This window comes from Athene noctua, chromosome 1 (assembly GCF_965140245.1).
Source record: "Athene noctua chromosome 1, bAthNoc1.hap1.1, whole genome shotgun sequence".
Classification (NCBI taxonomy): Eukaryota; Metazoa; Chordata; class Aves; order Strigiformes; family Strigidae; genus Athene; species Athene noctua.
Window position 1 is genome coordinate 144,230,622 of NC_134037.1, and position 24,799 is coordinate 144,255,420.

The 24,799-nt window shown below is 37.8% G+C and overlaps 1 protein-coding gene across 1 annotated transcript; it reads left to right on the top strand.

The window, feature by feature from the left end:
- The first annotated feature begins 1,211 nt into the window (after positions 1–1,211).
- On the top strand, positions 1,212–24,781 carry LOC141957476 (suppressor of tumorigenicity 14 protein-like). Its single transcript, XM_074899034.1, has 17 exons — positions 1,212–1,306; positions 1,648–1,816; positions 2,482–2,606; positions 3,515–3,582; positions 4,538–4,719; positions 4,816–4,854; positions 5,602–5,818; positions 8,637–8,776; positions 10,258–10,355; positions 11,347–11,459; positions 12,349–12,482; positions 16,065–16,172; positions 17,267–17,386; positions 18,004–18,187; positions 18,874–19,145; positions 21,274–21,410; positions 24,061–24,781. The coding sequence occupies exons 1-17, from the start codon at positions 1,226–1,228 to the stop codon at positions 24,217–24,219; spliced, it is 2,346 nt and encodes a 781-aa protein (XP_074755135.1). The 5' UTR covers positions 1,212–1,225; the 3' UTR covers positions 24,220–24,781.
- The last annotated feature ends 18 nt before the right edge of the window (positions 24,782–24,799 follow it).

The window sequence follows — 24,799 nt, forward strand, 5'->3', positions numbered from 1 at the left end:
AAGCATGGAACAAACCATTAGTCTTATTTGTTCTCCAGCTTTCATCTTAATTAACTGTATGATGTGAAGCTACTAACTTCTTTCTGCTTAATTTCCCCATATTCAATTTCATTGACCTGAGAATTTGAATTCTTTGTCTTCAGGCAACCTTAACAAGATGAGTAAACATGGTGATGTGTGTTATTGCAATGATCTCGTCCTTGCCCAGATAAAACTGATGCTTCTACCCTCTGAGAGGTATTGAGATGGAATTGGGTTCTCTGAAAGTATATAATTTTCAAAAAGTCCTGATAAAATTTTTAGAGATGATGTAAAAGAGCTTTTGTTTCCTATAGACTTTTTCTGTGAGTTTCTTTTCCACGAGGGAAGCGGCAAAGTATCAGTCAGTCAGCGGGTTGTGTGTGTAGTGGAGATAGGCTGTTGAAAGAAAGAGAGGACTTGAACAAAGCAGTCTGTCTACAGTTGTAGTTTGCATTCCTGGGCTGTGAGGATTGCTTTCCAATTAATCCCTTTTGTAGTCTCTGTGTTGGGATTTAATCCCTTTTTGTTTTCTGGGACTGAGATTTCTTGGGCATGTTTTGTTTTTCTAGGTTTTGTTCTTTGTGCTCCCTCGCTTTCTCAACATGTGTATAATACGCTTTTCCCTGCACACATCCTTGATTTTCTTATTTTACATGCAGAATACCCCGAACTTGTTGGTTTGCTGACTTAAAACTGTTTTAAATTTCAAACAGGAAACGTGAACAGGAATTGCTTTGCAGTTGTGTTTATTCTGGGGTACCAGCTTGAGGATGGAAAATTCTGATGGTCTGTGGAATTATGCATTTTTTCGCTCTCATAAATATTTCTGGATTCCACCAGGTGTTCTTTAGAAGTTGCCTTGTTTACCTTTCTTTGGGACATTTTTCTCTGTAAATTGCTTTCATGTCCTTTGCATTGTGTCATAAATTATTTCTTACTCTTGTATTTCTGAAAGAAGTGATCTGTTTTCAAATGATCAGATCCATATCCTACTTAGCCAGTTAGGAAAACAAAGAGTTACAGTGATGGTAACTTCTCTCCACCTTCTTTGATTGCAGATCAGCTGGCTCCAGCTTCAAGCAGTATGGCAAAGACGAAATGAGAGAAGCCTGGTGTGTGTGGTGGGGAGAGCAGCATGTTTAAGAAATGAGGTTCATTTAGGATTTTGTTATTAGGTTTGTCCAAAGGAATTGATCAGGGCATCATGATACGGTCTCTCCCCTCCAGCCGGGTTTCTGTGTACAGCATACCAGCTCCATACGACTCTGAGCAGACTGCAGGGCAGGTAAGAGACACCAGCTAAGCTTTATAAGTAGGAACACAGTAAATGATCTTTCTGTCCACTCTGGTGTGTATTGAACTCTGTTCTTCGTATGCAAATTGCTCTTTACCAAAGTGATAACAATTTTTCCCCCACTTATGTAGCTTTGAATGCATGCCGCAAATAAGCAGCAGAGAAATATGTGGGTTTCATGTGTGGCATAGCTGATAAAATGAAAGGTGTTATCTCAATTTAAACCTCTTTAAAAACTAGAATGGTAAATATACTAAAATATGGAACAATAAATAGCTCTTCTTCTTCTTCTGTTTTCTTACTAACTGATGCCTTCCCATGTCTTTCTCTAGGAAAATCTGCATATTCACTACTGCCCAACCGGCGGAGGAGGCTTGGGTCAGAAGTATTGTTTCTCCAAATGGATGAGGTTGTGTTTCTGGAGAAGATGGCTTCTAGGAATATTACCTATAGTTTCTTTAATAGTTACAGTAATCGTGCTAGTCCTGCACTATTCATTCTGTAAGTTTTACTCCCCATCATGGTCTGGATGGGTATTTTACAGTGTGGGGATGATTAGGAGAAAAAGCTCTGCACAAAGCAGCTAAGCATGTAATGCATGTATAAACTATTGACTTTCCCTTCTCTTTAATGTCTGCTAAAGCAACAAAATGCACAATAATTAGCAGTTAGTAGTTGCGCAAGAATAATGAAGGTATGTATTTTATCTCTAACCTTTTTGTCTCTGCTTGTGAATACCATCATTATTATGTCTTCATTCCCAAGAACCTATAAGATTAAACTGTCTATCTTTTATTCACTTTTTCAAAACCAAATGGATACCTAATTTATGTATGCTCCTTCCCAGATCTCAACACATAGCCATTAAAACTGTATCTCTTCAGAAGGGAGCACTAGAGCACTGCAAAAAATGGAAGTTTAACAATTAAAGCTTCCTAGTAGAAATGCCTCTCGGAACCTGTACATCATTGCTCTCCTTTCCTTCTGGGCATTACTCTGCTAATGGGCTTTACTCAGCACTTTGGCTATTACTTCATGTTTCTCTTAAGAACTAATACCTAGAGACACACCAAGGACAAGTACATGCTTCTGTAAGCTTCTTGTTCCAGAAGCTTTTCTGCAATGTTGTTAGGTGTGCTAATTTTTTTATTCTTCTTTTTTATTAGTTCCAGCTTTCTCCTTTATTTATATTGGTGGAAGTGTAGAAATTCCTAATTTGACTTATACAAATGACCTCAGTGATCCAAAGTCACAGAAATTCCTCCTGCAAGCAGAAGCAATCCAAAACTATGTAAGTTCCCACATGAATATAACCATAATTTCAAAATATTTACTACAGAATCAGACTGGGTATGGGGGCTGCAGTTAATCACATTTTTTTTTCCTTCAAAATTGTAAGGTTAAGGCTAGAAAGTGTCTTAGTGGTTTACCGGTTCAGGAATGTAGATAGACAGCAGGGGTTGTGTGTCTCGTCGTAAGGCCAACACTTTCTAGGTAATAAAACCTGGAGGTTTCATGGTTATGGACAAATTATTCTTCTTAAAGGAATCGGGACCGTGTTTTCTGTTTTGTTTTGTTTTGTTTTACTTTACTCAAACACTCTTCTTTGCTACATTTTAATATATTTTTTTAAATTGCAGCTCCAATTCAATGCTCAACTTTTTGTTTTGTTTTCTCTTATCCTCCACAACAAAGCTTGCTTTCTTGCACTTCTTACGTGAGTTACTATTTGTGAGATCAATGCTGTTTCCTGGGTACATGTGAACAGCAGACTTAAACACAAAGCTGTTGTCTGTTAGCCTGTATTTCCCAAAAAGAACTTAATCTAGTGTCTCAAAACTGCTTTGTGCACAGCCAATACGAGTTGCTCATGTCCAGATTATATGCCAGAAATTTAAAGACTGAAACAAAAATATAAAGGTATTCATAAAGGCTTCTTTTTCATGGCTAATTATCAAGAGCTATCTCAGTGGTCTTGAAATGTGATGTGATTTAAAAGTTTGGGTTTTTTTCCAGTGAAAATGAATGCACATTTATGATCCTTATTTGATACAGTTTGTGAAAATGATGGAGAGTACTTGTAATATGGGAGGACTGAGGAAGACAAAAGGAAGAAAAAGACAAATACTTTATAGTGTAAGAGATTATACTGACACTAAAATGTAACTACATTTTCTTATACCGTTATTGAACTGTCAGTTTGCAGAAACATATGGGTCTTCCTCCTTGAGAAAGTACTATATGAAGTCTGTAGTGGCTGCTTTCAGGTAGGTACTGTTACAGCATATCCTGTAAATTTGAGATACCCAGTTGTGTTTGTCTTTTTAAATGCATTTTAGATTTGTTATGTGAAGGAATATGCAGACCTCTATAACATAGAATGAAAAATGCAGAAATGCACTTAAGTATATGAGCTAAGAGCTAAATAGTGTGACTTCTGCCTTACCCTGTAGAACTGTGAAAGAAATGAAACCTAATTTAATTGTTCCTTGGGTTGTGGGTTGATTTGTAGTCTGTTCAACTACTTTTGATTTTTGAAATACAATTCTCTACCACCTGCAGAATCTTATTTTGGTTTTGTTTGTTTAAATGAAGTTCCTTTTTTAACATCCCTAAACAAAATATAAAGGTATAATTTTGGGCGGGGCACTCTAATTAAGCTCCTGGTGAGAAATGTAAATACATTGAGCAGATGGCTACTACTGTCCTGGCAGTCTCTGAAAACTTCTGAAAGGTCAGTCCATAGGCCGTTTTGAAAGGAGGAGTGTGATGGACTGTCTCATGTACACATACATGTTGTTTGTTTCAACAAGAATTGTCTGAAATGTCTTATCAAATATGGGCATAAAATTATGTTGTCATATGGTGCTAGCCTCAGTTAAAAACTATGAAGGAGAATGTATTGGACCTGTAATAATATCCTAAAACTGTATAATTATACAGCAGGGATGGAAACATCCAATTCCATACAAATTATTTCAAGGATTTTCTGAGAGGTGTAGTTTTCAGTCTCAGTATGTAACTGTTCAAGCAGAATATTTTCCAAATACAAACAATTGTTAAACAAGAGCTTTTTGCCACCATGTTCAGCTGCTACCCTTTGCACAGCAGTTGAACTGGCTTTGAAACTGCAAAAGCCAAAAATGCAGACCAGTGGAGAATATGTCCAAAAATACTAATAATTAGAGTGTATTTATGATGTGGGGTTTTTTCCCTCCACAGTGAAGGAGAGTCTGGACTCCGAGCTTACTACTGGAATACATTCTGGGCACCACAAGATATGGTTGCTTCTCTTAAAAAATTAACTCCAGTGGAACAAAAAGAAATCAGTAGTAAACAAGCAGCTCCCATGTTCAGTTCTTCAGGGGAGGAAGATTTTGATCTTGTTACAATGGAGCTTTTTGGTAACAATGTACCTGTCATTTAATACCTATTCTGTCTATTTTTCTTTCCCCAGTCTGTGTCTTTGGCTTGTGTGGCTGATAGTTATTAAATTTCAGTTTCAGATTCCACAGAATATGATATGATGCTAAAATCAGGTAATTATGCTTCAATCTGAACTGGTATTACTTTGGGGAAAAAAACCCTGTAAAAGAAAAATAGCAGTTTTCCAGTTATTCTTACACCTGTGGGGCCTATGAACCAAAACAGACTAGGGGTCTCCCTAGTTCCAAATAAAGGCTGGGGTGAAAACACATTATAGTGTTTATTCTGATGTTCTGACTAGAATGGTTGAAATTTAATAGTTCCCATTGAATTGCAATGAGCTGTGGCTCCTTTACTTTGACATCTTTTAAAAAGCTACTATACAAAATTATACATAATTTATTTGCCTTGTGACTAGATAATTTTGGTTATTCATAGTTAATGATCAGTCAGATACTGTAGAGCTGTAATTCACTTTGCCTGGTTTCTCCATATCAAGCACACCTTGAGATTGACTTCATATAATTAGTGTACTTACTACATGGAGAAGGGTGAAGAGAAAACGGCAGAGGAAGCGGTAGACTTCAAGCAGAGATGGTAGCAGTTGCAGCCAAGTTGCACATTCCTGTTTGCTGCGTGTTTGATGCGCAAACTTCCTTGGCCAGAGCAGGAGAAGGTGATGCAGCCTGGTAGGGAAAAGGGGATAGAGTTGTAAAGGTAAGGGAAAAAAGAGATTAGAGTAGTCAAGACTTGCAGGTAGGCAGTTGTTGCCAACTCTTCTGAAATTTTACCCAATAACTTAATTTATCTTCCAATTTAACAGTTTTTCAGTCACTGATCTAGCTTCTTTTGTATAGCAGTATCCTTTGACCTGTATGCCAAGCCAGGTAACAACAGGACTCTAACTCTGATGAATCCCAAAAAGTCTTCTTATCAATGGAGGCTGCGAGTTCCTTCTAACTATGTGGTGAGACTTGTAGTTATCACTTTGCATGGTGTCACTCCAGAGAGCTGTGCATCACACCACTTATCAGCATATGATTTCCTTCTTCCTCTGCAGAACAAGATCATTACAAGGTATGATAGTACAGAGCAAAAATGTTTTTTGAGCTGAACAGAAACTCTCTGAAACTGTAACAATGTCAAACTGATAATAAACAGGCTTCCAAAATATAAGATTCCAAATACAACTTAGTTAAAAATCTTGTATAAGGCAATAAAAATATCATCCATATTATCCACCCCCCCACCCACCCCCCTCCGAATTAGATTCATAGAGTATCTTGAGTTGGAAGGGACCCATAAGGATCATCATTCCTCACAGGACTACCTGAAACTAAACCATATGACTAAGAGCATCATCCGGAAGCTCCTTGAACTGACAAGCTTGGTACCATGACCACTTCCCTGAGGAGCCTGTTATAAATTCCTGTGGGTTTTATTTTACTTCATGACTAATTTTTAACGGTTTGGATTTCATACAATTGCTGTCACAACTCAAAAAGATACAGACTTTCTTTTTTTTTGAGTATTGTATTCTGTTACTTTTAGAAAATACGTGTTTTATAGCAGTTCAGTCACAGGCAAATCCCTGTTCATAACAGGGCTGTGTGTCTACAGAAGTCTTCATCCTTAGAGTCACTGTGTAGTCCATTTACATAAGTGAGATCAAATGATATTTAACCTTCAGTGGCCACACTGCTCCTGCTTTCCAGAGTCATATTTTATGTATGGACGTGTTACTTACCATGAACCTGTCTTCATTAACAAAACAAATAAAGAAGTTTTTAGAATCTGAGGATGGATGGTTTCAAGGAGGGAATTTTTTAAAATTTTCTTTTTTTAAAAAAGAACTTTCAGGGAGAGGCTAGCTGAGCATGCAGATTCAGTTAGCAGTGTCTGAAACACACTTATTTAATAGTGCTTTAACTTTCTTGAGTAGGGGGTCATCTTCAGTTCTGTTAACAGATTTATTTCTCTCCTTATGCAACAAGACATGAGATCTTACTACTGCTGGCAGACTGTCAGAAGGCCAGGCCTGAAGCAAACACAGGGTTTTATAAGGAGTTAGTCTCAGATAGTAGCATAGCATGGAGAATCCCATTCCTGATGCTGGGCTGCATCTGTTCTGCTGCTGATTTTGAGTTATTGCTGGGACTGTTACTCCATTGCGTGTTATTAGCAACAGCTGAGCTTTTTAGGAACCAGAAACATAGTCAGCCATGTGCATTAAAGCACCTGGAAGCTAGCAGAACCAACACAGGTGTATGATATAACATGTTCAGAGACCATCAATGCAGTAAGCTGTAAGACAGAAGGTTCAAGGACGTGCATTGATGTCTGTCTATCAAAGAACTGGAACAGAATTGGTGACTGAAATGATGTTAAAAGCCTGATTGTACCTCTTGTACCTCCAAAAAAGTCATCTCTTTTTGATTATTTTTTATTGCCACCCTAGCAAATGTGTGGTTTTGCATATGCCTTTTAGTTTTCTGCTTAAACTGAAAGCAGCTAGTGACATATATTGACAGATGCAGCAGAACTAATAATAATAATGCCTTCAATATCCACAACAGCCAGGAATTACTGTATTATAGCCATTATTCCCTGATGTTCAGGTCTAGGATCGCTCACACATGGTGACTAAAATGATTCTCATCATTTTTTGTAAACTGCAGTAATGTAACTGTTCATTGACCGATACTAAAGAGTAAGTGATCTGAGACTGAGAGATATACTGTAAAAGCGGTTGTCTCATGTGGACAACTCTTCTCATATGTGCTTGCCTTCCTATTCTGATAAAACTGTGACAAAAGGTACAGCCAGAAGATTAGCCAGGCTATCAGCTGGGTAGAAGATCAAGATGCTGAAAGATTCCAACATAGCAGTGTGGAGGGGATTCAAATTGTTCATTTTATAAAGGATTTAGCAGGTATTATGATAAAAAGGATATAATAATGTCTGCAAAAGAGAGGCAAATCACAGATCCATTGTACAGTGTCTCACATGAAATGGGAACAGGGAATAGCCTGCTAAAGCTAAAGATTAATACTTTCAGTTTAAAGTTCAAATATTCAATTTTGACGCTGCCACTCTGGATCTCAGTGATTTCAAAGAACTTGATGCAGGGCTGTGATAGAAATATTCTGTTCCTTTGAGGTCTAATCTTAATTGCTTTCATTTGTTGTGCATAGAAAACGAGAAAGCTGTTAGAAATCTTTTACAGACAGATTTGTAAATGAAAGAAATCTGAAATGCGCTGTGGATTTCCAAATGGAATAAATATAAAAGTGAATTTACAGATGCAAGAAATAACCTTCCAAATTACAAGTGGTAGTAAGTTTTCAAGCTTCAGGATATAGATTAACTCATCATTATTTAAACAAAAGAACAATAAGAAGAAATTGTTGCCATGCATGGGGCTTCACTTCTTGTGTGACAGCTTTTGTGACATGAAACCAAGCTGAATGGTAATAGAATGGAATGCTTTGGGCTTGTTATCTATTGCATATAGATGCTGCTCAACACTGCTACAATGGAACCTCTTGCTTTATCAGTGTTACCCACTACTTCTCAGTGCCATTATCACTACTGAAGTAATATAATCTGGCACTGCCTTTCTGATGCTTCTACAGGTCTGAAAACTCCAGGGCACCTGTTATGCAAGAATATCTGTGATGTTCCCCCCGAGTGACTAATCCTCAATGGTGGGAAACTAGCATCTTGTGTAGTATCAATTGGGTAGAAGAATAAAGGGGAAGTGGTAGCCAGGGGAATACTTCTGAAACACAGACAACCAGAACAGTGTTACTTCTGCCCAGTTTCTCAGCAAAGATGACTGAAATGTGGGGAATGTTTTGGGGGTTTTTAAATGCAATTTTCTGTAATATTTCAGATGGTGTGGACCTGGGGCCTGGACTCCTCCTATTGTACGTTTAACTTCATCAAGTAATGTAATGTTGCTTACCTTCTCACTGGACCGAAGAGAAGAAAGCAACATGTTAAAAGCTCATTTTCAAGCTGTTCCTAAAATCAGTAAGCAATTAATAGAAACAAGCATCTGACGTGAGCACACTTATTCCTGTTGTTGGTTCTAAAAAAGCTGATATTACCTGAACGTATCTGGGGGGAGGGAACGTTGGCATATAAATCAGGGAATTGTCATTCCGATCCACTTAAAATGTCTGAGAACTGAACAAAGAGAGCTGAACATGTAGAGAATATCCTTTGGTCTGGGCAATTTTTTGTCTTCCTGATTACTACCCAAGCCATACTTTCCAGACATTAATCTTTCTGCATGGGTAGCACTGAGCAGTGGTAGTGGAGCAACGAGCCAGATAGCACCACAGGCACTATATGTCTAAGCAAAACTAGATAGCCCAAATGATACAGCAGTGCTTTTATCAGTTTTGGCAATCTATCATCAGCTTGGGGAATGCGTCTTTAATGAAAATGGAAAACAAGAGCAAACACTTCTAATATGTCTTTTATTCTTTTCTGAAAGCACTGGTCAGTGTGATTAACTGTATAAAAAAAATGTATTCAAGACCCAAGAAGCATATTCCAAACCTATGGAGTGTTAAGAATTTTGCAGGAGTTCTGGATGATTAGTGAAATGTTTGAATAACAATAAACTGTAGTATTTTACAGGAGATATAGGGGCTTCACACGTGAAAGTAACCACAGTTATTTGGTAAGCTCTAAGTGAAAGAATTTTGACAATGAAGCAAATTTTTATTTTTAAACTTGTGGAATAAATTGTAAGGGATAGACTTCTCCAAAGCTTAGACATTTCAACTTATGTCTCTGTGGTTGCTGCTTAGGCAAATATTCATCCCATGCACATTACAAATTAGAATTGCTTCATTGTTCTGAAGATGGCCATTCCAAATTATGTATAGCCCAGGTTTTGCCATAAAATGTTGCTGTTTTCAAAAGTATCTCAATTTCTATTATATTCATGTTTGCATTTACTAAGTTACCTAAAGGGAACGAAAAGCACTAAGTACTAGATATCTAAGAGATTTCTTTGTAGAAAATAAGCCCTCAAAAATACTGTTCAAATGTGGCATGGATTTTCAGACTGAGAACTGACACACAAAATTCCTGCTTTACATGAAATTAATCTGAGGTTTCACTTCATTGGGCTGATTGCTTTTTAATTTTTGAAAATGTCTACAGAAAGGTCAGGAGTAAATTGGAAGGAGGAGGTCTGCTGTGTCTCCATTTAATTGCTTCTTCCACTTACCACGAAAGAATGTTTTTAGAAAAACCTTCAGAGGTGTTTTGTACTTATCCTTAATTGTAACTGGATCCAAAACTAAGATAAATTCAGCAGGATGGGGAAGTAGAAGCTATGTGATTTTCTGTTAATACAGGCAAAACTTGAGTTTAATACTCGCACAACACATTCTTCCACCCCTGTACATAAAGAAAGGTCCTAGCAAGTGAAGTAGGCTCTGTACTTTAGCCCTGCTGAGGTAACAGTGTTCCTTGCTGATATATTTCTCTCCTAGTCTGTGGTGGTCATTATATTTCCTGGAATGGGACACTGAGTTCCCCTTATTACCCAAGTTACTACCCACCAAACATTGACTGCAGCTGGATCATCAGAGTAAGTGCTGGGAACTCTTCTGAGCAGTGATGACTTTGCTTTATGTGATAAAACTGGGAGAAATGGCTTTCCATTTGGGTGAAATGGAGGGAAAACATACTAAGACCACTGTACCTGACTTCTCAGGCACCCATTTCTTTCCTGTCCCATGTATAAGTGCCAGCTATGGGAGGGAAACATCGCCAGCTTCCAAAAGTTTGAGTATTATTCATGAGAGAAACAAAGTTGATGGGTAAGATGAAAACTCATAGCAGCCAGAGAAAATCGCTTTGCTTCTATGTCAGAAAGAAAAAAAATGGTCAAGTAAATCATGCCTCATACGATGGATAACACACTGGATTTCCTCGAACTCTGCAGAAACAGGACCTTTTCTGGCTCAGAAATTCAGCTCTGGATTTCCACCAAGCCCTTTGGCAGAACTTAGAATATGCTCATGATTCCCATCAACTTCCTGGGGTGTTTATCTGTTACTCCATTTAAGCATTGAACTACTTTTTTAACTTTCCCTGGAAAGTTCTTCATGTCTGTGAGTTGGTAACAGTCTCTACCTTTCACCTGTTCAATGAAAATTATTAGCAGCTTGTAGCACAAAACTCTCATCTGTGTGCAGGAAAGGAAAGAAAAATGCTTTCTAAAACAGAGAGTTGTCAGCTAATGCAGTTGAGTGACTATCTGCCTTAGGTATCTTAAATCTTTTATTTGTCCTACTGGAACACGTGACAGTACAAACATAGCATGAACCTCAGATATAGTGCTTTGTGTTGGCTGCAGGAAGGTGTACACTCCTTTATCTGGCCAAAGTTGGATCTAAAAATATTTCTATATATGTTTAAAATAGCAAAGTTTTTTCGTTCTTCAAAGGTGCTGGTTTGCAAAATAAACAATGCAGTATTTTCAATCTGATAAGTCAAACAAGATTTACCACCTTAGAAGCACAGACCTTTTCATTTTGTGGCTGTGTGTATCAGGATATTTATCCTTTCATTTTTAGGCACCATTGCCTGGCTACAAGCTGTCATTAAAAATCCTCATAATACAAATTCAAGAGAAGTCTCCAGGATCCAGTAAATGTGATAAAGACTGGTTAGAAATTGATGGGGTTAGGTGAGTAAATACACTATTAATTTGCACTTTAATGTTCTGCACAACATACTGTACTTAAGAAAAAAATGTCTTGTCACTTCCAGTGCACAAAGATATATTTCAGCAAAACCTGGCATGCTTCCACTGAATTTCAGCAGAATAATGTTCTTAATCCTGCCCTGGTACTAAACACTTGTCATTATATTAATTTAAGCATCCTGCTTTTTCTGCAGTGTTAGGCACTTACTTTGTTGCTGCCCTCAAGAGCAATGAATGACAGAAAACTGCAGGTTTTTATACAGCTGCAGCTGAACTGTAAGCTCCTGGCAATGGTCTTGACATGAGTGAAGAGCTTGTATCATCTGAAGCTTCATTTTTCTATACCACTTTTCAGTGATTGTAATTGTTTTCTGTAAATAAGACAAATTGCAATCTGTGTGCTTAAAACAATACAAAGAAACAACACCACCTCACCCAAAAAGATCCCCAAATCAAAAAGCCAGTATTCAGAGTAGTTTGTCTCTTGGAAGGAGTGTATTGAAACCAGCAATTTGGTTGTATGATTCCATTACTGGATTTTTAGCCTTTGGTTTTGCAAACCTAAATGGGAAATCTGAAATCAAGCATGCTTAGAAGTCCTTTGTATTTACAAGGTAGATTCTGTCACTGATCATCTGGCTGTATTTCGTTTCAAAGTTTGCTAGTCCCAGGAAAGTTGTGGAGTGGAAGGAATTTGTAAATAGGCTTTCTAATACTTCTGTTGGGCTGTTTTAACACTAAAAAACAGCTGATATTTATTGTACCGTTTTAAAGCTTTTTGGCATTGTTAGTCTTTTGTAAGTGGAGAGGTAACTGGATGGTAATGATCAATCCAGTTAGAAATTAATTATTCTCACTTTTGCCTTGCTAGATACTGTAATGCTCTTTCAGAAAGCAACAGAAACAGAGAATATGGCTATTCTGTTGCAATCAACTTCCATTCTGATGAACTGGTTACCCACAGAGGGTTTTATATTGAATACAAAGCCTTCAGTCACACAGACCGTAAGTCAATAAGCGTGTACTTTGCTTTTTAAGGAGAAACCTTCAAGAAACCATGCTTGACAGACCAACCACATACAAATCAACCTGCCTTTTTTTCTTAACCTAATTGCAAGACATGAATGTTTAAAATGTTATTATGTATTTCATTGAACAAATAGATGTACAAAATTAGGTAAAAGATGTTTTTAGAAGCTAGTACTTATTTTCCAACTTTTAACGAACTTTTGTACAATGAGAAATAAAATTTCCCAATTGCTGTAGATCTAATTATTTGGCATTTTGCTGACATGTTAAAATAGCCAAGCTGCAAGATGAAAATAGTATGTCAGCGAGCCTCTAAGCATGCCTCTTTTGCCAACAGGAGTTAAGCATGAATAGTTAGTCCCTTTAAAATCAAAATCAGCATGTTCTGGATAAGCTTCCAGGTTTAGAGAAACTAAGTCTTCATGGGTAGTCAGTGAGGACCTCTCACTAGCAGGTGTTACAGAAATATGGCTGCGGTTCTTACAGCCCTTTCCTGACTCCCCGGTCTAAGTGCTTCTGGATCAGTGTTAGATTTTTGGGGGGCTTCCAGAGGGTGGAACAGGGATTTTCAGGAGATACACATATTTACTTGTGATATTTCTTTGAAAAGACACATCTACAATGTATCCTTTGTAAATGTTTTCTCTTTCCTTTACCCAACTAATGTCTAAAGTTCTCTGTGATTTCTAGAGATCTGTTCAGTTTGTACAACCTCTTCATACCCTCAGCTTGCTCGACTGAGTGTAGTTCTGTTCAGTGCTGACTTAAAAGTATTTATGTATGAAGGGTTCTGGTGCAGATTCTTGCTTCACGCCTTTCATTAGAAATAAAACAGCAGATTTTATGGCCAGTTGTTCTACAGGACTCGCATATTTTCAGGGATTTCTTTTTTCACCATCTCTTTCTATGGGAAAAAGTTACAAACTATACTGAGTCTGTGCCTACTCTGGTTATTGCCTCAAAACCGGTTCAGACACGAGTCAAGGAGTAAGAATACCTTTTTTAACGGAGAAAATCCCCAGCGTTTATTGCATGTACAGGTCTTCCTGTGTGTTCTGCTCAGTTTCTAGCACTGAGTCAGCAAGCAGACAGCTCAAAGTTGTGTAATCAGTTCTTAGTCACAATTTTAAGGATCTGTATTAAGAGTCACCAGGAGGGGTAAATTAGCTGTGACGTGTCAGTATGAAGTCGATACAGTAAAGGTATTTGTAGAGAGCTATCTGAGAGAGAAGAATGTATTGAGAGCACTGGTCTTCCACAACAGCCTTGCCTATAGCAGTAGTAAGGGGGGGCGGGGGGAATAAATTAATTTTCTCCTACAGCTTTAGTACCTGCAGTCACCCACCTCAGATTAGCTTCTTTCCATTGTTGGGAGCCTAGCAAAGCATGGTTATTAAAAAAATAACAGGCACTGCTCTGAGTTGACCCAGAAAGGAAATGACAGCCATCAGCTGAATAACTTCAGGGAATGATGAAAAGAACCTAGAGAGACTCCTGCTCTGAGCTAGTGCTGGCTGTGTAGTGTCCACTGGTGTCACGTGCAAGGCGGTGAAGAAAATTGAATGACCCCTGACTCAAACTGATTAAATAAATGTGGGACAAATGTGTTTGGTCCTTCAATCTGATCTAGCTGTTAATTTGCCTGTGGTGCTAGAGGGGAAAAAGAAACCTTAGCATTGATACTAGTCATTAGTTTAAGTGAAAGTGAAAGAAAATCTTGGTGAAAGGTGGTTTTGTAATGAAATTGCTGGAGTAGAAAAGTGTTTGATAAAGCACTTCACATTAGACATGAAGTTGGAATGCTGTAGTACAGAGATGAATTTCTACAACATTTTAATGCCAGGAAATTTATATTTGTAATACTAAGGAGAATTCCCTGTTTTGATTTTTTTTTTTTCTCTCTCTCCTCTGATGCTCCTGTGTAAAACACATTACCTTAGTACATTGAAGAGGTGTTCACTATTATCTATCACTTATCTGTGCTGAATCAGTTTCAACCCTTAGAGTGAGGTAGTGAATGTGAATTTAATTTTCTAATTCCATTTATGTGAATATTGATTCGTTTAATTCAGACTGCTTGATAAAAGTCTTTGGCAGATTATGCCAAGTAAGATAGCATTTCCTTTTTTAACATTCAATTTAGTTTATAAAGAACACTGACTTTGGATTTTAATAGCCATTTTAATATTTCTTCATAGTACAGACTTGCATTAACGCATTTAGATGATAACAGCATTTCTAGTTTGTTCTTAGATGTGCATATAGAACATGTGTTCCTTCAAGTAATCAGTCTGAAGGCTGGAAAGGCTGCTCAGATGTCAGTGATGAATTAGACTGTGGCAGGGCAATTATATTTTATTTGTGTTCTCCTGTAAAGTTTGTTCCAGGAAGTTTAGAGAGTGACTGAAATTATCTCTGAAATATTGGTGGCTATCTTTAAGATCACATGAAGGATGTGGGTGAAGATCTAAAAGTCTAGAGAAGAGGCTGTGTAATGCATGTTTTTAAAGAGTGGGACAGCAGAAAAAATTAGGAGGGAATTTTACACCAATCTCTACAAGTTAAGCTCAAAAAAAAAAAAAAAAGTCAACAAGTAGTCAAAGTAAACTATCTGCAAACAGTGAAAAAGTTATTAAAAACCAGCATGGAGTTTGTAATTTTATTTTAGTTCTCTGTTGTGGGAGAATAAATAGAGAAGTTGTACTTTGACACTGTCTTGTGTGACAAACTTATCAGTAAGGAAAGGAAACACAGTGAGAAAAAAAAAAAAAAAAAAGGGAAACTGTTTCCAGAGAATGATTGCCAGTGACTCATTGCCAAAACATAAGGATTATTTTTACTCTCATTCTGCCAGTATCTGTTATAGGACATCTCATAATTTTTGTTAGTGATCTAAATGATGGATTAGAGGAGATGCTTATGAAACAGGAAAGTGTCACACAATAGAAAGAGGGATGTATTTAAGAGGGATGCATTTATAAATGATCCTGACAAGCTGGAGAATGTATATGGAGAAAATTATACTCCATTCAGTAAAGACAAGATCTGAATTTAAGTAATCAAATAAACATGTGGATTGTCTAAATTGCTTTCCTGCTGAAAAATGGCTGGGGGGTGATAGTGGCTCAAAAGCTGACTTGGGAGTCACAAAATCGTACAATTTTCTGCGTGTGTTTTGTGTTTGTTTGGTGTTTTGTTGGGTTTATGTGTCACACTAGGGTATAAGACAGGAGTTTGCAAAGATCGTCCCAGTCACCACTGGAAAGGTTTCAGCTAGAGACCTGTATTCAAAGTGGGCACTGCACATCAAAGATAGTGAAAAATGAAGGGATGCCGGAGAGAGTGACCAGAAGGTAATCCAGGTAACCCAAGAGAACACAGCACAAGTTAGGTAACGCAGCAAGTCTCTCTGTCACTGGAGGCTATCAAAACCAAGGTAGACTCATGTCTGGCAGAGATGGGATAGTAACATCAAGGTGACCTCTGGTAGGGAGTGTAGCACATGGCTGCTAGCCAGCCACTTGGATTACAAAGCATTTACAGACATTTCTTCTTCAGGTTGTAATCCAGAAAAGTTGAACTGTGGTGATGGGAAGTGTAAGCATCAGTATAAGAATTGTAAAGATGATGACAGCTGTGGGGAGGACAGTGATGAAAACAACTGCTGTAAGTATATATTTTTAGCTATTTTCCAAAAGATGGTGGAAGGACAGAAGCAGGAATATGCCTATTTTAATGGATAAACGTAGCATTTCTCTATATTTTTTTTCATAGCACAAAGTACTAGCTTTGTAATGGTGAAAACAAAACGTGCAGAGAATAACTAGTTCCTGGGAAAGACTAGACAAGTAATTAATGAAGCAAAATCCAAGATAACAGTGATATAATTTAGGTGACCTAATCACAGCTTGCCGGTGATCCTGTTAGAAGAGCACTTTTTCCCCAACTGCTGCCAGATCAGTACCAAATAATGTAAGGGAGAGAGACATAATAGCTTTGGGACTTTTGCCCTTTGTCATGTGCATGGTCCCCTGACTATAGATCTGCCATGGTTACAAGGCATTGCTGGTACTACTAATGTCTTCCTAGTGACTTGCTCTATTTTACCTTTACGATTTTTGCCTTGCTTTGAATCTTCAGTCCCTGAGGTAGCCAGGAGTATATCCTTGTCTGTCGAAAAAAAAAAAAAATTAAAAAAAAATCCCTCATCCCTCCCACTGTTTAAAGGTTACTGTAAACAACTGATAATAGGAATGATAGTAATGGAGAGATCTGTCAGGATTCCCACATAATAAACTGTGATAGTCCCTAGCCAAAAATTTATTGGAGGGAGGTATAAAGCTCTTCCACAATTTTCTCAACTTTTACTTAAAAAAGGTTAACTTTCAGATTATACCTGCTGCGAAGATTTATAATTTGTAATGTCAGTAGCAATGGTGAAAGTAAAACAACAGATCTGACAAACCTGGCTTGCTCAGTTTAGAGTTAAGTAAAATGAGAGTGAGGACAGTTGGAGGCTCTGTCTTTTTACTCATGGGCAGTGGAGACTGAAATTAGTGTGTGCAGTAATAGGAGCGGAACACTCACCCTGTCCCCTCTCCATAGAGGGTTCAATTTACACAACTACAGACTATGACTTCAAGCAGTTTGGAATGTGTGTCTTGGAACAACTTTTCACCAAATTGGTTGAATGTACGAGGCTTTATAATTTGAAACTGTGATTCCAAACATGTGACACTATCTTCTCTCTCTTATTTCAGCCTACAGAAACTGCTCCCCTCATGCATACAAATGCCTCAATGGAAAATGCTTGCTGAAACCAAATCCTGAGTGTGATGGGAAAAGAGACTGTGCAGATGGATCTGATGAAATGAACTGCGGTGTGGTGACATTTATTTCAAAATTAGTTAATGACTTAGGAAGACGAGTCAGTAATTTGTGCTATGGTCAAGCATTATTGGATTAAGAATTGATTAAATCAGATGTGGATTTAAAAAAAATGAATCTCCTGGTAATATCTGTATGAAAATGTCTGTCTTCAGTTTTACACTGTTTCATTTTGAATGAACTGATCCATTCTGTCTATGATGACTTATTTCAAGCAGTGCACACTTCCAGGATACGCTGGTAGCTCTTAGTGCTTATTTGAGCTTAATGAAATGCAGTCAAGGAGCTGTGAATGTAAGGAGGGAGAAGATATGAGATTTTATTCGAGTGAGCTTTTGGAAACAACCCAGCTTAGAATTGTGCTTAAATGTCTTTTAGAGTTAGTAACCTCTTTACAAAGCTCTAAGGGAGTATAAACAATGATTGGCTTATTTCTGACTTGTCTCCTGAGTGAAAATAGGCAAGTACCCTTACATTTTTGCCAATTCCACAGTAGGAAAATACTTTTTTATCAACAGCATTTTGGTCTGTGGATAACTGTGTGTTAAATATAGCAAAGTGAAATGAGCTTGTGTCTTTTGTTACTATTTTATTCAATTATTTCTATCAGCTTGTGGAAGACAGCAGTTTAAGAAAAACAGAGTTGTTGGCGGTGAAGATGCAAGATCTGGAAAGTGGCCTTGGCAAGCAAGTTTACAGATGGGAGCATATGGACACATGTGTGGTGCGTCTGTTGTTTCCAACAGGTGGCTCATATCGGCTGCCCATTGCTTCCTGGATTCTGATTCTGTGAGGTATGAAGAAGTTATACTGTCATAGAGTATTTGCAGTTTAATAACCTCACAGTGATGCTTTCAAAAGTCTTCAGTAACTATTTCTTGTCTAGATGATTCAGGGTATAGCTGACATGATATCACTACTTGAACCCTCGATATTGTATTCTGCTGGCTTCATAAGTCCTAAGTATCTGAAGTAATTATTTTGCCTCTAATGTCAGTTAATCCTGCATGATAAACCAAAATGTTTTGTTAGATCTAGGGTAAACAGCACTTTTATAGAAGGCAGGGATTTTCTGAGTAGGACCTATGGCCTTTTCTCTCAAGAAAAGGACTATTTATTGGTAAGTGGGGTGTAAAACTCAACAATGTTCAGCTTAGTGTAAATTGAAAAGACATACCTCCTACATGTGGCAGAGGAAATACAGTTTAATAATATGTTTTGCTGACTTCCAAAGCATGGTGTATTGCAAGGAATTGGTTTCCTAATTTCCTGGAGCTATTATTTTCAAAATAGTAAGTAAAAACATTACTTAATATTTTAGGAGACAGAGACTATAGTGCATCTATCTTCCCAAGTGGTATTCTACTCCATTCACTTTGATTTTGATGAATGCCATCAAATACTGAAAAGCAGATAAAATGGAGTGAACTGACACTGCATTACTTTCCAATGGGATCTTCTAAAAACATTCTCTTTACAGATACTCTGTTCCTTCGGGGTGGAGAGCATATATGGGCTTACATACTATTAATGAAAAGAGCAGTCGTGTAGCTGTGAGATCAATCAAAAGGATTATTGTCCACCCACAGTATGACCAATCTATCTCAGACTATGACATTGCCCTGTTGGAAATGGAGACACCTGTGTTCTTCAGTGAGCTGGTACAGCCCATTTGTTTACCCAGCACCTCTAGAGTATTTGTTTATGGAACTGTCTGCTATGTAACTGGCTGGGGAGCCATAAAAGAAAATAGTATGTTCATTTCCTGGATATACTTCTTGCAAGTTTGGCTTAATTTTAAACTCTAACAATGAAATATTTATAGTTGTAAGAAAAAAACCCTGCGGTTTACTTAGTAGGTCTATAAAAGACTAGAAAATGTCCCCTCAGCTACTGTCTGTGAATTCTGAATGTTTGCTTGGGTGGCAGGTGATAAGTAACAATATTCATACTCAGGTGTCACAAGACCACTGAAAAGCAAATGACTGTAGATTTACAAAAATCTGCTTACTTTCATGCTTATGGCTCATTTTGTGAATAGATCATAAGCAACTTTACAGGTAAGGAAAACAGCAACTTGCAACTACTGCAGAGAAAGAATTTGTCTATAAGACTGTGTTAGACAATATTGGGCCATGAACAGCAATAACTGCAAATATATCGTGGAGGTTTTTTATTTTGTCTGTCTTAACCAAAGGCAATTGCATGTATGGACCATGAAGAGTTCTGCCTCTGAGCAGCTTGGAGTAGCATGCTGCAAGTGGGAGTGCAGGAAAAAAGCAAATGGAGTTGGAGAGGGGCAGTGGGGTAGCGCATGGGTTATTGGCTCTGTTTTGGCACTAAACAGGAGCCAGCTTTGAAACTTGGGCTTAGACAGCTCCTCAGCATTGCAGCGGTCCCCACAATTGCGCAGAGACCTAGTTCCTCGTGTTTAATCAGAAGCGATATACTATGGTAATTCTGGCTTTCTTAATATGCCTTCTTAAAAAAAAGGTTTAAAGCTAGATAATAACATAATAGCTTCATGAAGTGCAAATGGCTTTACAAGTGATAATTTATTACAATTCTTGCATTTAACAAAATAATATAGGTAATATCTAAAAGTCAATATAGTGGCATGTGAAAAAAACATTTTCCTATTTTACCTCTTTTGTTCCCAGCTCACCCTCAGAGCTGAAAAAGTAGCCAAACTAAAGCCCAGTACTTCCTCTGATCATCCAGATATTGAAAAGGCTGTGTTCACCATTGAGCCAAAACGTGACTGAGGATATTTAGTTCACAATGACACCTTATGCCAATACTATAGTACAGAATTAAACTCCTAGCATCACTTGTGACTTACAGGTTTGATTTAAAAAAATTATTTCTTTTTCCCCTCTCAGTTTCACTCCTCAGCTCCTTCCTTAGAAGTGAGAGTGTGGAAAAGAATGTAGAAATTTCATTTAGTAGGTCTTGGACAATGTTCACAGCACAACCATAGTGTAAATAACAACAAAAAACTTTGGGCATAATTTGAAATGGCATTCAAAATTATTCACACTGTGTGGAATCTTGTATTATATTCATAATTTTCCTGGCGTTTTTGCTACTTTCTATCAGAACAAGCTCATAAGGATAAAGACTAAGGAAATTGAAAGGTGGTGCTTAGGGTCCTTGTCCTGGTTTAAACCTGGACGGCAGCCAAACACCATGTAGCCATTCGCTCACCCTCCCCTGTCCCAGGGATGGGGAAAAGAATTGGATGGATAAAGGAAGAATCGTAGGTTGAGATAAAAACAGTTTAATAATTGAAATCAAATAAAACTGTAACAATAATAGGAATGCACAATGCGATTGCTCAGCACCCCCTGACTGATACCCAGCCTGTTCCCAGCTAGTGATCCTGGAAAAACCAAGATCCTGCAATCGCAATCCCGGAAGTAAGAGAGAACCCCCCCTTCCCGGCTGACCCTCCTTGGTGTACTGAGCATGACATTACAGGATATGGAATATTTCATTGGCCAGTTTGGGTCTGTTCCTTGGGCAGGACATGGGGAGTTGGAAAGCCCTTGATCTCCAAGCAACAACTGAAAACATCAGTGTATTATCAGCATACCAAATCCCATACTGAATGCAAAGCACAGCTCTATTCTAGCTACTAATAAGAAAAATTAACCCTATCCCAGACAAAACCAGGGCAGACCTCTGTCTAGAGGGTAGTGTAGACAACAGCTTTTGAAAGCTGAGGCCAGGCAGCAATTGAAGGGAGAGGGATTACTCTCCTGTCATCAGCTGGGTAGATTTTGAGTTTGGAGCAATTATTTTTTGTTTTGATAAGTGGTATCTCTGTTAGAAATCTGTACTACCATAACCTCTGCCATACCATTTGTATTTTTTCTAGGTCATCTTGCCAAAACACTGCAGGAAGCTCAAGTGAGAATAATTAACCAAAGTGTCTGCAACAAGTTGTATGATGATCTTATCACATCACGTATGCTGTGTGCTGGGAATCTTAATGGTGGAGTTGATGCATGCCAGGTAATCTGGATTTTATAGAAAAACTACAAAGGAATATTTGCTTTCATTGGAAAACTGTTCAGAGTTGTGGGTTGTTTGTGGGATTTTTTTCTTTTTTTCTTAGTAATGCAGTGAGATGTCTTGAGTGCATGGTTAATTTAACATGGCAGTTAAAGGCTCTCCAAAATAAGGAAGGAAATTTAGCATAGATAATCTCTGAATCTCTTGAGAAATGTTGCTTTGAAAAGACAAGGAACAAAATGTGTATCGAAAAGAATTCTTTTTCTTCAACAGTTACATTTCCTATAAAATAACAGAGATATAAGGATAAATGGAATAAAGTTAGGGTCATCTGCAATTTTTTCTCTTAATATTGATTTTTTTTTCCTTTTTTGATGTCTGGATGTGGGTTTAATAACTGCAACAGAATAATGAGTAGTGTATTGTTACATTTACAAAGAAATGCAAAAGGCAAAGGTAAGCTAGGTTTGGTAAATGCAGTTTAAATGCTCCCTTTTAGTTTCAAATGTTCATTCATGTGTATAACTACAAGTTCTGATTACATGGTATCATATGACCTAGTTTATTTGCACACACAATCAGAAACTGCTCTTGGAATGTACTTTAACTGTCTTGACTCTACTTTCCTTCTCATTCTCAGTTACTAGACTAATTGTGTACTTTACCAGTATTTAAATTTATCATGATGAAGATCCATTTTCAAAATTACCAACATGGTTATTATACCAGTTACTGTGTAAAGGGAGAGAAATGTCTTATTGATGTTTAGACTGTGTTAATTTGATAAAACTATTGGGCAATATAAAAATGTTACTGTTTTAATATAATAATTTTTGCAAGATCATAGCTCATAATGGGTCAAACTTCTTTATACACAATAGATTATTGGCAGGATCTTCCTTCAGTCTCTAAGTTCTAATTTTGATAATAAATTTGATAATAATAATGAATTATTATTCTTAATTCTAAATTTTAATTAACTATGTACAGTTTGCCTATTACCTTAGGCCTTGGCATTGTTTTACTAAAACATGTTGGTTTAGAGGCTCGATGTTCCTCCAGAAAATGTGTTGTTTAAGAAATGCCCTTGAATTTTTAGATGGACATACTAACCAATTCAGCTATATACCATACTGGTCACTCCAGTTTCCAACATAATATGCTGTGTTTGAGCCCTAGCACGCTGGCTCTCTGGGCCTTTAAGTTCTTACTCTGGGTAGTGCCTTTGCTATTTCTTTCTTTTCTGTCACTAGTGTATTTCCTGTGCAGTGCTAGGGAAGAATGATGTTGGCAGTTCAGGAAATTCCCACAGCACACTGAAACCCTTTTACTACAGTTCCAGACTTGTGGGCATCTTGATTTGTTTCATTTCTTCATGGACATGTACACTGTGCATGTACTGGATGTATTATGTGAAACTTCCAAACACCTTTCCTCTTTAGAGGATGTGATACTTATAGTGAGAAACAACACATTTACTCTTTCAGACTCTGTTTTCTTATCACTCCAGGATGTTTTCTGATCTTAGTTTCTCTTTTTAGGATCCTTCCTCTCTCCACCAGCATACAGCCCCTTCGGTCTTTCAGAACTGGTTGTGTAACTGGCTGGACTATGTAGCCTCCTTTCTTAAGGCACTTTGAGATCAGCCTCTTGGATTATCAAAATTGCCATTATGACAGCAGCCTCTTTCTGTCTTCTTTTCTTATCTCTAGATAGTTTTGTTTGGGTGGTGAAGGCTTTCTCTTTTCTCGGTATATGGCTTTCTTCTGACCTCTTCCATGTTTTAGCTCCAACAGGGGGCAACAAACAAATCTCAGGGTCAACTTGGAGGCCGCTGGCTGCATTGTATGCATGAGGAACAGCTGCAGACATAAGCTGCATTCAGAGCTGCTTGGAGTTCTCTGAACTGGTCTGTTCACAGAAGGCATACAAATTTAAACTGATAAAGGGTACAAAGTGTTTGTGATCCCAAATACATTTTGATTCTGCGAGCTGAAGTAAATTAGAATTTTTACTTTTCTACGTTACTTTACAGAGCTGCATGTTTCCTTTTGAGAAGCCAGTTCTTATTTGCACATTCCTTAGTTTTTGTTCCTTCCTCTCCCTCTAGGAACGTAAACGAGGTCTTGATTATGAAACTACTAATAATACTTAATTGTGCCTCATTTGGTTTTTTGGTTTTGTGTTTGGTTTGGTTTTCTTGGTTGGCGGTATGTGGTATCTTTCTGTTCCTTTTTAATACACAATGTAAGAGTTGTACCTTCAACCTGTGAACAATTTGTGGTCAAATGGTAGCAGAATTTCCACTTTTCTTCCCTGTCTTCTCTTCTCCCCATTCAGCCTGTGATCAGTTGCTTTACGAATCCTGTAATGGGACATTAGCAATGAGTAATTTTTTAAACAACTTCTTGCCATTGCTATATATTGATTAGTGTGCTACTTCCATAACTTAAAATAAATTTGACATTTAGCTGGGTACATTCTATCCAGAAATAAGATTATAATATTAAATTGTAATTTGGGAAAGAGGGGGGCCGGTATTTACTGTCCTTAAATAACCTGACAGTGCTCTGTGTGTGTGTGTGTGTGTGTGTGTGTGTGTGTGCGCGCGTGCCTGCATGCACTAATGGCTGAACTCCCTTCATTTTAGGGAGATTCTGGAGGTCCCTTGGCCTGCATGGGAAAGGGAAATAGATGGTACCTTGCTGGCATTGTGAGCTGGGGTGAAGGATGTGCTCGACGCAATCGTCCTGGTGTATACACTAAGGTGACAGCCCTTTATGACTGGATTCGTCAGAATACAAACTGATCTGCCAAGGAGAAAACGCAGATCATCTCCCTTATGAAAGCGGTTTCCTTCCATCATGTCCACCTCTGGTAGTGTAACATGAGAATGCCATTGACTGTTTCTCTGTGAAGGAATGCACTTTCTTTATGAAGAAACTATCATGTGTTGTTCACCTAGCAGTAACTGTTCAGATTCAGAGCAACTTCAAATTCCTTACGGATTCATTTTCATTATCCCCAGCAGCAGAAACAGCACTGCCTTAAAACCAAAACAAAATGGGTTAGAACCTGTAGCAAAAAATCCAGCCAAACCTCTCTTGAAAATCTTCTCCCCTCCTTTCATCTCACTTGATACCTATATGTCTCCATATATACATATCTGGATATACGTGGCCCAGTCCTGTATATACTCAACTCACATATATATTACCTTAGTCATGTTACACGATTCTAAACGTAAATTATTTCATGTTTCTTGGAAATACAAATACTATAATCAGCATAGCATACAAGGCTGAGATTGATTCATTCTCTAGTTACATTGTCACTGCACGACTTTCATTTCTGGGCTGTAACTTTTGTGCTGTCTCCTGTGTTTTCCT

Coding starts and splice junctions, on each gene's coding strand:
- LOC141957476 (XM_074899034.1), top strand. CDS start 1,226: ATGATACGGTCTCTCCCCTCCAGCCGGGTTTCTGTGTACAGCATACCA. Junction 3,583..4,537: donor TCTGTAGTGGCTGCTTTCAG/GTAGGTACTGTT, acceptor TTCCCTCCACAG/TGAAGGAGAGTCTGGACTCC. Junction 11,460..12,348: donor TTAGAAATTGATGGGGTTAG/GTGAGTAAATAC, acceptor TTGCCTTGCTAG/ATACTGTAATGCTCTTTCAG.